This window comes from Catharus ustulatus, chromosome 14 (genome assembly GCF_009819885.2).
Source record: "Catharus ustulatus isolate bCatUst1 chromosome 14, bCatUst1.pri.v2, whole genome shotgun sequence".
In the NCBI taxonomy this organism is placed as follows: Eukaryota; Metazoa; Chordata; class Aves; order Passeriformes; family Turdidae; genus Catharus; species Catharus ustulatus.
The window spans coordinates 11,046,825-11,060,051 of NC_046234.1; the positions used below are offsets into that span (position 1 = coordinate 11,046,825).

General features: G+C 42.9%; 1 protein-coding gene across 5 annotated transcripts in view; it reads right to left on the reverse strand.

Moving 5' to 3' along the window:
- The window catches only part of GRIA3 (glutamate ionotropic receptor AMPA type subunit 3), a 145,234-nt gene that overhangs the window by 25,334 nt on the left and 106,673 nt on the right, over positions 1-13,227 (reverse strand). For all 5 annotated transcript variants that reach the window (XM_033072266.2, XM_033072265.2, XM_033072264.2 and 2 more), the window contains exon 12: positions 10,662-10,860. In XM_033072266.2, coding sequence (XP_032928157.1) covers positions 10,662-10,860 — 199 coding nt within the window. The remainder of the gene's footprint in view (positions 1-10,661; positions 10,861-13,227) is intronic.

A 13,227-nucleotide genomic window follows, 5' to 3' on the forward strand; every position in this document is an offset into this window, starting at 1 on the left:
TGCAATGGGATGAAATGACAGATGGTATTTCTAGCAAATACTTTTTTTCCCAATTTTTCAATTGCCTCAACAAAACCCAACCACCTCAGAAGCCCCTAAAAGACTTTCAGAAAAGAAAAATGTCTTTCCTAACTATAAAGCTCCAAATTCTGTGTTGAAAGAACATTCTTACCCATCTGTCCCCCTCTGCAGACATTCACACTGCCTCTCCCTGCCCCCCTAGTAGTCTGACACCCGTAAGAGAGGCCAGACAGCAGAAGCAACCACAGAGAAAGGATTTATACTCCAAAGTAAGGCAAGGTCTGACAGCTCTGCACTGTTGCTAGAGTTTAGTGGCAGTAAAACATTTTCCCTGTCAATAAAGTGTTACTTTGAAAGAGATCCTTAGGAAAAAAAACCAACAACTTAAAAGCAAAGATTTAAGCCAATTCAAAGCCCATAACTGCAGTAACTCCCTATGCTCTGCAACTCCTATTTCTTTGATATTGCTCTCCAGAAGTCCGCCACACGCATTTCCTCGGGGTTTCAAGGGGATATTATTATAATTTTTTTCTTAAAAGCAACATTTTCAGTGTTTCATCTAGGCCCTGAGACACATTAAAGCATCTTTTCATTATTGCAGCCTTAATGCAGATATAAATAGAACCGGCCTTTGCTTTGTCAATAATGCTGGCCTTTTTTTTTTTTTTTTTAATTGGGATATGTTTATGCAGAAGTATAAGCCACAAACGCCACAGCCAAGGGTGCAGGCAGCTCCTTTCTGTGTCAGCAGAGACAGCAGCTCTCGTGCCAAGGACTCACTTCACTTGGCCCATTACTAATCAGCACCCAAATACACGTTGCTTCTGGGTACCAATGCATTCATTTGAAAAGAAGATGCCAGTTCCATCAGTTCACAATTTTAACACTGTCCTCCTTTCTAATTCTCCTAGTTTTGATGTGTGGCTGGCTCCAGCAGTGAAAAGAAAAATCAGCCAGTGTGTGGTAGCATCCCAAAGTGTGGCTGGGTGAGTGATATGGGCATGGGAAGGAGGGAAGTTTGCCTCTCAGTTGTAGCTATTTCTTCAACCCATCCAACAAGCAAAAAACCCAGCAAGCACACATGTGGCTCCAGCTGAGCTATACCTGGTGCCTTGGTTTCACTTTTGCACATTCCAAACCACCTAGAGATACCTAGCATATCCCAGCACATCTTGGACAATTCCTTGACACTGGTTAAATTTAGCTTTAAAATATGAAGCCTTCTCCCAGTGACTGAATTCCCTTCCCCCTCTGCAGACATCTGTCTCACACTTCTGCTAAAAGTGACATTGTGTCACCTCCCCCACTGCTGAGTGGGGTGAAGCTGCTGTGTTTGAAGGAAGCAACATTTCTCCTTTGTAGTTACAGTATGTTATAGGAATGTCCTTTATCTAATTTAGAATGTTTAACTCTCCCTACCACCTTCTCCACAACCTGGTCTTCTTCCTTGTTCACCCCTTTGGGATATTTTATTAAAAATTATTAAAATGATCCCTAATTTCTTATGACAGGGACCAGAAAGTTGAGCAGTCAAGCTCAAATTCTTCTCCTATAGTTGAGGGTTGTTGATCATCCAGTCATGAGCCAAATTTACCCAAATAAATTTTATTTTTAAAATCCAGTTATATATTCTCTGCTTTATACTTAAAAAAAATTATATTATACTGATGTTAATTTTTTTATCTCTGCCTTCAAAACTAATCGTGATAAACAAAGTGCAGCAAAACAAAAAAAGCATGTGAAGCATCCTGGTTGCAGCACACACATAAAGGTAGACAGAGTTATCAGTAAAAGTCCCAAAGCAGCAGACTTACCACTCTCCTCTGCTGCATGGGCCCTATGACTACATTATAGCTCCTTAACAAGGGAGATTTACAGCCCTTAAGTCAGACAGATGTTGCTGATACAAAACACAAAGGTCCATACTAAAATCAGTGCAGGTATTTAATCTGAATAATACATGCTGCCTTTATACAGATGCACGCCTCATTTTGTATAGATGTACACCTCACTGGAATGAACTTGGGCAGTTAAGTGTGAACTGTAGCTTCATCATCATCACTCATAGCTTTTCCTCCATGTGTGCAATTAGCTCTTCTGCAGCAGCTAATGAGTCCAGGAGCCTATGAACCATTTAAAAGCAAGCTACTAAACAGGAATGCAAAAACTGCCCAGAGACTGCCTCGGTTCTGCTGCTGCTGCCTGGCTTGGGCCCCACTGACACCCACTGGGTTTAGGAAGCTGCTTGACTGAACTTCTAATATGGCAAATTGCAATGGAGTGGCACCACTGTGTTTGCTGTTTGGATATGGCTTTGATTTGATGCCTTTCCACTCCCCACCAAGCCTGACCCTGTCATCCCTGGCACAACAGGGATGGAATGAGGGACACTTGGTGGGAGCCCTCAGCCCAATCTCAGCCCTGGAGCACATGGAGGCCAGCCTAATGATGATGCTACATAAGAACATGATAAATATTATTAGTAGGGTGCCTCTTCCTGAGATTTCCAAGCTCTTTACTGAGAAGGTAAAAATAGGTCTCATGAAGGCCAGAGGGCACCATTAGTCCCCTTTCCCCAGTGAGGACATGAAAGCAGAGATGTCATTTACTGAAGGTCATAGGGCAGAGTCTAATAGATCAATGTCACAGCTTTTAGCCACAGATAACTTGTGATGCCAGCAATTCACTTACCTATATGGACAGAAAAATCAATGCCATCATTACATGAACCTCTTGCTTTTATTACATTCTCGGCAGAAGAAAGTAGGTCAGGGCATTTTTCTTCTAGCAAGGCCAAATCCCGAGTTTACCAATCTCTACCCAAGGTTTATGAATTTGTGGGATGCCACAGAAAAGCAAGATTCATGTAAATTAGTCTGTATGTTTGTAGGAACACACAAATCTTTGAGTGTATGCACACATGTAAAACAAAGGGTGACCTGGTGACTAATAATATTTTGCAGCGAAGTATGTGATGGGAGACATTGTCATGTTATTTATTTGCTCAAATGATAACTTAGGCTTTAGAAAAATGGCATTTTTCTTTCCCAGCTGGAGCAAATGGAACCTACAAAGCAGAAGGATCTGCAAACTCCTGGGCTGCTTTTCCCTAGAATCCTCTATGTCAAGATGCCCCTGCATGGGGCTGAGAGATGGGGAGTCCAGTAGGGGGCTAATGGAGGTGGTGATGGTGGGGAAGGACAGTCCATAGCCGTGCTGCCCACCCAAACAGCTGGGGAAGCAACCTAATCAAACCTCTCCAGGCTTCAGCCTGACACAGACAGTGGACTGATTACAAAAGAGTCTTACAGAAATAATACAATATTTTAGGAGTTGTGTTTTGAGACTTTCTCCCTGTGTATCATGGTCCTTTTCAAGCGTGACCTTTGGCAGTAGGCGGGTGATGTGCTGTAGCTGCTTTAACAGGCATCTTTTCTGCAGTGAGCTCAGCTCACACAAACAGACAAGCAGAGTCACTCCAGCTGCAACCAGACATTGCTGACATGTCAGTAACAGTCTGAGCAGCAGACTTAAAATCAAGATTTTAAAATGTCCTTTCCTGGCACAACACTGAACTTCAGACTATACTCATCTCCTCACTTTAGTGCTGCCATCCATTCCTCTTTGTTGCAATGCTGATTGGGAAATTAAAATGAAAGTCTTTACCAGAGAGAAGCTGCCTTTGTAAATCCTCTGTGGCTCAGGGACAGAGCCAGTGCTCGGGCGGTGCTCGCCCCAAGGGAGCAGTGCTGGGGGGGTGACAAGGGCTGGGTGGCACATGCCAGCTGTGCTGTCCTGGACAGCTGTGCTGTGTAAGGCTGTCTGTCTGTCTGTTTGTCTGCCCGGGGAGCAGGAGCACACACACTCGAGCTGGCCGCAGGGAGGCTTACGTCAGCCTTCAGGCTAAGGGGCATCTTTCCAGCAGTGACATATTCAGCAGAGCTGTCTTGTCTGGGCAACTGAGCAGCACAACCAGCCCTGCTCTGGATTTGGCCCGTAATAAATTAACAGAGAACAGCATTTCCAGCACATGATCTGAACACTGTCATGTCTAATGAGTTTTCAGCTCCAGACAGAAAAGGCCAATATACAGGCAATGATGGAGAAATCCCAGTGGACTGCAAAAAGGGGATGTTTCATATTCACATCATTTGAGTTTCTAAACCTTCATGTATTTTCTAACTATGCAAAAGTAACAGTAGCAGTACTGTGAGACATTTATCATCACACATGCATTTTAAATGAATCTCTAATAAGCGTGTTACAAATGTGATTACATAAAGTAGTAGAGACTTGAAAAACCAGGGTCCTTGCTGTCTTGAGCAATGTCATTACCATTATTATAGAGTTGCTCTCTAAAAAGTAGAGCATTCAAACAGCAAGTGATTTTCCCCCCAGGCACTCTCTGCTTCTCCTCTGTGGTACAGACACAGTTATGGCATTAACCCACTGCAAGCTTCTGTGCCACGGGCTGCAGCCCCTTTGTGCCCATCTTCCCACAGGCCGCAGCCCCTTTGTGCCCTTCTTCCCACAGGCTGCAGCCCCTCTGTGCCCATCTTCCCACGGGCTGCAGCCCCTCTGTGCCCATCTTCCCACGGGCTGCAGCCCCTCTGTGCCCATCTTCCCACAGGCTGCAGCCCTTCTTGCTACCTAGCCCCCAGAAGCCACAGCCCTGCTCTTACAGAGGGTCACTGCTGGGTGGTATGCAGACACAGGTGAGCTGGAAAGCCTAAACCAGGAACACAAGAGCTGACAGACAAATGCCATCTGTTATTGAAGATAACGGACTTATTCAAATATTTGTTACTAAGTGTTGACTGAAAGCTTTGCTAACTCCTGGCTTGCCTGCTGAAATTAGTAAAATGGTTCAGCCACCTTAAGCCCAGCATCATTCAAATGCTTCCTTTCCAAGGAGTGGATGATGGATGAGCTGTTAATTTTAGTTCCTGTAAGGATACATTTTCCTCTCCAATCTATAGGCCTAAAGACATTAGATCACTTCATGGGAAACCATTTCTTTTGCAATTATGTCACATTTGATTTCCTGTTGCCTTTAAAACTACCTGTTGGCCATGTGGCAGAAAGGAGATTCAAGAGATTAAACGAACCCCACAAGCAGACCATCTATCATCCATGCAGTGGAGAGGCTCTGATCTCTCTGCACACATACATTCACCTTTTAATATTTGTATATGCTCCCACCTATAGCAAATGGGGGAAGAGAGAGAAAATATATGGGTGAATAAAATTTTCACACCTTCTGTGTTGAAAACAGTTAAACTACAGCACTTTTAATGATTAACCACTGCACATTGCGTATCTCAGATCTGTAAAACTCTCATCTTTGAAGCTACCACTTTTCTGTGATGTTCTATTCTTTAAAGCCCATAAATACAATCACACTTCAATATTTTTGTCAGGAATTTGTTATGATGACTGTGTTGTTTTGCTCGATGTCAAGAACACAGAAAGCTCCAAACTGCTAATCATAGTTTCATCCTAAGGCAAAAACAAAGCATTTGTATGACTACTGTGCTAGAAACAAGTCCTTCATCTTCACAAGCAAAATAAATTTTGAAATTAAAAATCAAAGAGTTTAACTACAGATGAAACCCTCAGCGCTGCGTGCACAGAGTTCACAATGGTGTTTTTAATAGCCGCTAATGATGATCTCAATATCGTTTGAGTGCATAAAAATCGTACGGCAGCTATGGGTGTATAACCCAAGGCTTCTCCTTACCTAAACTGCTTGCTCGTGGAATTTATTTCCCTCTCGTCTTCAAACAATCTTATCAACAGAGAAAAGCAATGAGCTCTTTAACTTATAACGGGGTGTAACACACTGGTGCTTCTGAACTCATTACAGCCGTAATTCGTCACCCTCTCCTGAGGCTCTGGGATGGAGTTGTGCTCCTCCTTGGCTGCCTGACTGGCACTGGCCTTGTCTGCCACAGAGACACCTGAATGGGGAATCCTCTCTGCATCAGCTGGGGGGGGCAAGTGGCACTTGGCTCTTTCAAGCCAGGAGGGACCCACTGGTGCCACCACAGCCCCTCTCACACAGCCCAGCAAAAGGCTCTACTGAACAGGAGGGGAGGTCTGAGTTACCCCATGTGCTTTTAGCGGAAGATATTTCAAAATCCTTTTGATGGGTTAAAGGAATGTTTTCGTTTAATTTCAATAGAATTTGGAGTCATTTGTTCTCTCACTGTTCTTTCAGATAAATGTTCATTTTCTGTTTTGGTGCTAATCTGCCTGGTGTTTTCTTCTTTGCTCTCAAATGATTTTTTTTCTATGTTGCCTTTTGTCTTACCAGCTAAACAATTTGATACTTAAGTTTCTTTTCAAGACATATCTCACCAGTCCCCTTCCCACTTACAGCTTTTTCTGGTAGCTGTTTGAATGTCAAAGCACCTCTCCTCAGTATGGGCAACCAGAAACGCAAAGCCTCTTGCCAGTGCATCTCATGCTTTTCTATCTGTCCCTGCTGAGCTATTCTGATTTGATGAAACCAGGAAGAGACCAAAATGGTGAACATGTTAAGAGACCATCCTTAGCATGACTTCCTGTGTCTTAGAAACTGTGGGTTTGTATATATTTTATGTATAGACAAAGTCCAGAAAGGACTCACACCTGAGCCTGGTTTGCAGAGTCACTTTCTGAGGAAACTAAAGAACCAACTGTAAGAGCTGGAACAACCATTATGCCCAAAGGATCTTCAGCCTTTCCACTGAAATTTCTAACAGATCTGGCAATTAATGACATTTCCAGGAGGAAAAATCAGGAACTGACTTCAGGGCAGCAAGTCATTCCACCTCAGGCATGGGAGAGCCACTTGGTTGCTGAGTTGTTTGGCTGGGGACATCCTTAAACTTGTGCTGAGAAATACACAAAGAAAAATTTCTACAGTAAAATAACATTCACTTGAGATCTTCTTTTCTCCTTAATTTAGTTAACAGTGATTAACTACACAAGTTCTCAGTGAAGTGTACTAGCAGGTCAGCTGTGTTTGTCAATGATCAAACATACATCTGGCAAGCTATTTTGCAGAAGCCTCTTAACAGAGATATCTGCTATCAATTAAAAGAAACCACCATAAGTTCAAGGGCAGTTTATATTTCTAAACGCCTACAAACATGTTTTGCTTCTGCTGAAGTTCAAATACAGCCAAGTTTAGACAAGAATCACTAACTGGTTGTAAAGGTCATGCCTTTTGAATATATGCATATTGGAGGTGAAATGTATTAGAGTGTGGTATTATACTTCGGCTCAGTGCTAAATTTGGATTAATTGGCATTATATTGATTTGATAAGTTCTTCAGATATGCTGAAACTTTAATTGAATGTATTATAAGATGTTAATTCTAACACATGCACCCTTAAAAGTAGCTTAGGGATTTGAAACTTCTTTCTCATATAGGCCTTCACAGCCTTCAAGAAAGAGAAAGAAGAATTTTGGAGTCCTTAATCTGACCATGTGTTAATAAATACCTCAGGAGAGGTTCTTTCTTTTCCTTTTCAATATGGATGAGTGCCCTTTGAAAGCTAAAAGGGAATTGATGTAATCTATTGATTGCCATTTAAACGCCTTTATAAGCTAATTAGTGCAAAATGTAAGATGTTTCTGAGCAGAAACAAGCAACAACCACGCGAATACAGGAAGGTTCCTCTGAATCTTAGATATACTGGGAGGACAAACACCCTTATGTAGAAAATCACCAACAAATGAGGAGTGTAAATAGTGTCTGCTGTGAAACTGTTGTAACAGCTCTGGCTGGAATTGTGGGAGCAGTGTTGGAACCGTGAGAGCAGTGCTGGCACTGTGAGAGCAGCACTGGTGTACCCAGCCTAACCCCCAGAGCTGGGAGAGCGTCTGCCTGGGAGACACTGCGATGTTCGGGGAAACCGCCAAGGCTGGAAAATAGGTCAGGAGCTGGAGTCTGCCCAGGTCTGAAGTGGCTCAAAGTCATTACCATCTGTTCATCTGAATTGAGAGGCTGGTATCAGTCCAGTTTCAGGTATTCACACTGTAAAAAGAACCTTCAGAAGAGATCCTATCTGGAAATGGGGCTGGCAGAAGGGAGCCATGGCCTGGAGGTTCTAAAGGAGCTCCTTCCAACACAGGCAGACTAGACGGTGGGGATCTGAAACTCACTTACATGACATCCCTTCATGATGCATCAGGAGGCAATTTTTCCTTTCTACTGTCAGTCTGGCACCTTCCACTGGCCAACAGCAGCCATTAAGATCAGTATATGATTAGTATCTTTGAGAAACATTTTAGCCTTACAGCTCTAGAAAGAGATATACCTACACAAGTTTCTTCTGAACGTCCTGTGTGTAGCCATGGCCTGGCTATAAACCAAGTTATGCCTTTCTCATTGAGTAAATGATCATGAACCACTCAGCTAACTGCTGTTAAAACTAGCAAAATACCAGGAACAAATGGGGGGAAGATACTCCCCTTACACAGGGGATAAGCATCACCCTGTACCCAGGAGAAATGGCTTTATCCAACTCAGAGCACTGTCACTCCCACTGATGCCTCTGGTAGCAGAGTGAAAAGAGATGCCAAGGGAGAACAAGTCCCCTAAAACACAGAAAGGTGCCATCTATGCTGCAGGACCTCAGAAAGCAAGAGTCCTCTAAGTTATTTCAAGTTTCAGCCACCTTTACCATCTTATTAAGTAACTAATAAAGGCTGTACAATGAAGTATTTATGTGAACACACACTTTTTTTCTAAGGCAAAGCTCTTGCCCTTTTCAAATCAAATGAAGAAGACTCTAATTACAACACTTTCATGGATGCATCACTCTATTCAAATTAATTACTCGGCAAAAGCTAATACAACTGAAATTATGTTGTTTGCCTTGAGAATGCCAAAGAGAGAGAAGCACACTTAGGGCTCATTCTTCTTCCCACTTGGCCCATACAGCCTTGCTCCACACTGCTCTGCTCTCATCCATCCCCATCTGACTCCTGTCCTGGCCTGATGGAGCTGGCAGCTTCTGACAGATCAGCTCATTTACAACCCTGCTTTTCCCAGCACCAGCAGAGAGACACAGCTCATCTCAAGATTAGCAGCACAACAAAGCATTCACACATTTACCAGGCTTTGTATCCTTTCACATGAAACACTCATTCCTTTGATCTCTCCATGAGAAGGGGTTTCCTTGTCATGTCAAACTATTCAGGAAATGAAGGAACATCCCCATACAATCCCTCTTTCTATATGAACTGCAACAAGAGAGTCAAAGAAGGCATCTTCCCTTCATAAGATCAGTATAGTGATGATAAACAGCACCAATATTTCTAAACAAGTTGTTCTACCTCTTTTGACAGGTTCACTCAACTTATTTTTGCTGAAGAGATAATACTGCCTTGGGTTGATAATTAGGCAGAATAAAAATTTTTATACACTAATGTCACCCTTACAAGGTCATCGTTCATCTCACAGGATTTTAACACAAACAGAAGCTGTTGTAATGTACCTGCTACCAGAGTTAATTAAGAACCACTGAGTATCTTTTTTAATGTAAAGACATTACAGGCAGAGTGCAAAAGCTTCATAAAACACCTTTGCATTCCCTTTCAGGTTTACATCAGATGTTTATGTACATGTATGTGTGAGTGCAGTCATGTATTGAAATTTTAAGTAAATTCAAGGAGCCCTGAGTGTTTCTCCAAGGAGCACTCAGTATTTCATCAGCCTAGAGCAGCAAGGGGTTTTTTGCCTCCCTCCTCCCTCCTGCTTGCACCTGGCCAGTATCAATGACAGACAGTAATTAGTCCTGCAGCACTGACCCCTTTTCTATACAAAAAATGTTGGTTTGAATGGCATCTGATTGGCAGTGCTGAGAGAGAATCAAGAGCTCCCTGAAAGGCCTGAGCATTCCAGTTCGCCCTTGGAAAGGAATAAGAGCTTTTCAGGACGACATTTCAGAGACATAAAAGTGGACTGAGATCATACTTAGAGTTCCTAATGCCTCTCACCAAACTCTCTGCAGTTCAGCCTGTGGCTTGACAAGAGGAGAAAGAAAGGATGATCTTAAATAAAAGTGTGCACCTGCACCTAACCCCAAATATTGCAAACCCTGTGTCTCCCTAACCAAGGTGAAAAACAACCACAGTTCTGGGGTACAAAATTTTTACCCAGCTGTCAGATACAGTCAGAGCCAGATGCTGGCGAGCAATGAAGACACAACTATGGCAGCAATCAATGCTCCACCAGGAATGAGCAGCAGCACAGGCCTCCCATCCCCCTTCATTCTGGCAAGTGAGCACCGACGTGGGATGGCATTACTGCCTGCCAGCTGGGCATGCACAGCAAGTAGGTCAAGAGCATCACTCCTTGCAAGAGTTTTCACTGCTGAATATTGTGCCAACGACTGCATTATTGCTCATCAGACCAAAGCTCTGAAACTGGTGTTACAAAACCCTTCCTGTGACAGCAGAGGTCGTGTTTTCCATTTTGAGATGTTTCAGGTTAAGCAAAACCACCCATTTTTGATACAATAATATTAAAATCTGCACTCAGGCCTGTCCTGATTGCACAAAACAGGACAGCTATTACAGCTGGGTAAAATGAAACAACTGAAACCCATAAATTAGGCACTTAAAGGAGATTTAACAGACTTACTCTAAAGAATTCTTTGGTTGAGCCTGAATCCAAAGTGCCATAGGCTATTTCAGTTTGTTTAGCCAAGTCCTCCGCACTCTCTATGGGTGAAACCATCCTTTCCACCGTGAGGAAGGCAGCGAGATTAGCAGTGTAGGAAGAGATAATGATGAGAGTGAAGAACCACCAGACTCCTCCGACAATTCGCCCTGAGAGAGATCTATGGAAAAACACACATCATTAAACTGCTTTGAAGACAATCCTTGATTTTTTTTCTTTCTTCACTGAAGAGAAATTCACATGCACAACCCTTTTGTCCAGATCTTCCAGGTATCTGTGAACAGGTGGACTGTGAGCCAGCTCCTGATAACCTTCCTCAAGAGTGAAAAATCAGTGCACACCTGGTCCTAACTGGTGTAAACTGGTGTTTAACTCTTCTTGTACTCTTTCAGGGAAAACAAGAGACATTTAATCTGAGGAGAGGAACAAGCTCTCCTGACTTCCACAAATCCTTTGTTGGAGAAGGCTTTTGCCGGAAGATTTTTATTATCTCTGCATGTCCAGCCTTTCCCTGTGCCGGATATGCTGGGATATCATGTCCCTTTGCCCAGCTTGGAGGACAAAAATGCACCTTTTACTGCATCCACTCCCAAAATGTAACATACAGTAAACTCGAAAAAGGAATCTGAGTAAACATGCATAAGAATGTACCAAAAATGGTCCAGTATCCTTCTCTCATTGCAACCTAGCAGTAATTACAAATTGAATCTGCATATTGAAGTGAGAAGAGAGGCTCATTTGGTTTATGTTTTATGCTAATTGAAATTTGCATGTTGTGCTATTCCAAGTCAAGCACATCCCTGCTTTATAAGCAACAGAGTAACAGATAAGGAAATAGAAATAAATCGGTGTTTAGTTTTTGTTGCAGTCTTTGGTTTTTGTTTTTTTAAAGGGATTCCATAAGGACTTAAGAAAAAGCTTATTTGCAAACATGTAATTACAAAATGCCTAATGGTCAGAAGGTCTGGACCCTGTCAGCAAGAGCTCTTGATGCTTTACAGCAATTTAACATCAGCCTCAAAGTACTTGATCTAGGCTGAAGGATGGCAGTGACACATCACTCAGCTGGGTGGGGAGTTTCATTTCCAGGTACATTGCTCATTCTTCAAATACAGCATATTGACCAAGAAACATCTGAAGTGCTGAGAAAAAGCTATTTCATGTTTTCCCTTAGCTCTACTGATACCAATGGAGGAAGAATCAATCCCAGACACATCTGTGGAACTTGGGTGTTGTAGTCCTCACTTCGTGTGAAGAGAAGAAATAGAAAACTCTTACCTCTTTAACTGTTTCCTTCAAGCCCCTCAGTGCCATCCCCAGACAGTGGGTACAAGTTGTCCTACCAACAGATGGAGATAGGCAAAAACCAAAAGTCTCATGATGTGCCCCCACCCCACCCACACAGGGAGGTTTGCTGGAAAGTGCCCAGTCTTGGCCAGAGCTGAGATTGCCTGAGCCATCAAAAAATACGATTAAATTATTCAGGGAAAAAAAAAAAGAAAGAAAAAAACTTATTCATCCAACATTAAAGATCATAACAAATTAAAATATCACCAACACAATAAAAACAGACAGCTCAATCAGGAATGTGTGAGAGGAATGTGGGGAAAGGTGAAGACCACTGCCCTTCACTCTACTCTGCCCAAGGAGCTGAAGCAGCAGCTCCCACTGAGAGGGCAGATGAAGGCTGGTTCCTCAGAGTAGGCACACATCCACCAGATCACCCACAAGTGGAAGAGGCCTCCCTGCCTTTCTTGAGGGCCTCCCAAGAGGATAAAAGACTTCCAAGTTTCAGCGTGGGCTGTGCAGCATTGTGCTCGCTAACAAGGTTACTGAGTTGCTGCAAAGGGAATTTGCAGCAATATAAATACAGAATAATGTCTTAAGGAATATACCTACTTTACTCTACATTCTTTGTAGGTATCATATGAATGGGATTTTACAGACGGGTGCAGGCCTTTTTGGTCAGCTTCCTTAACAGGCAGGGTCTTGGCTTTAGTTATTTGGTAAAGCTTGATACCTTCTTACTTGGGTGGACACAATTTTCTTCAACTATAAATTGGTACCTGCATGAACTTGTCACATAAGGGTTCCTTTGGAGCCAGCAGAGAAAAAGGGAAGAGCCTGACACCCTCAGAGAGAGATTTATCTCGCTGTAGTGTGGGATAAATCTAAAATTGTCCATCTGTCTCCTGACTTTGGAGGGAACCAAGATGTCTCACTAAAAAAACACAGTCTATTGCTTTCAGGTGGCTGTCAGGTGAAATTCATCCTTCTTTAGCTCCTTTTTTCACTACACACTTTCCATCTTCAGAGAAGGCCTGGAGTTGAACTTCTCCTCCCTGCAGTGATGTGGACAATTTCAGAGCCAGACTGAGGAGGAGTTTGGCTAGCAGGTCCAGCAGATGAAACATCTACTTCCCTACAGCAGGACAAGCTTTATCTGGAGTTTCCAGGTTCCCAAGGCCCTCTTGCTTTAAGGAAGGTGATCTTGAAATAGGAAGATGAAAAAAAAACTTATCAGGGT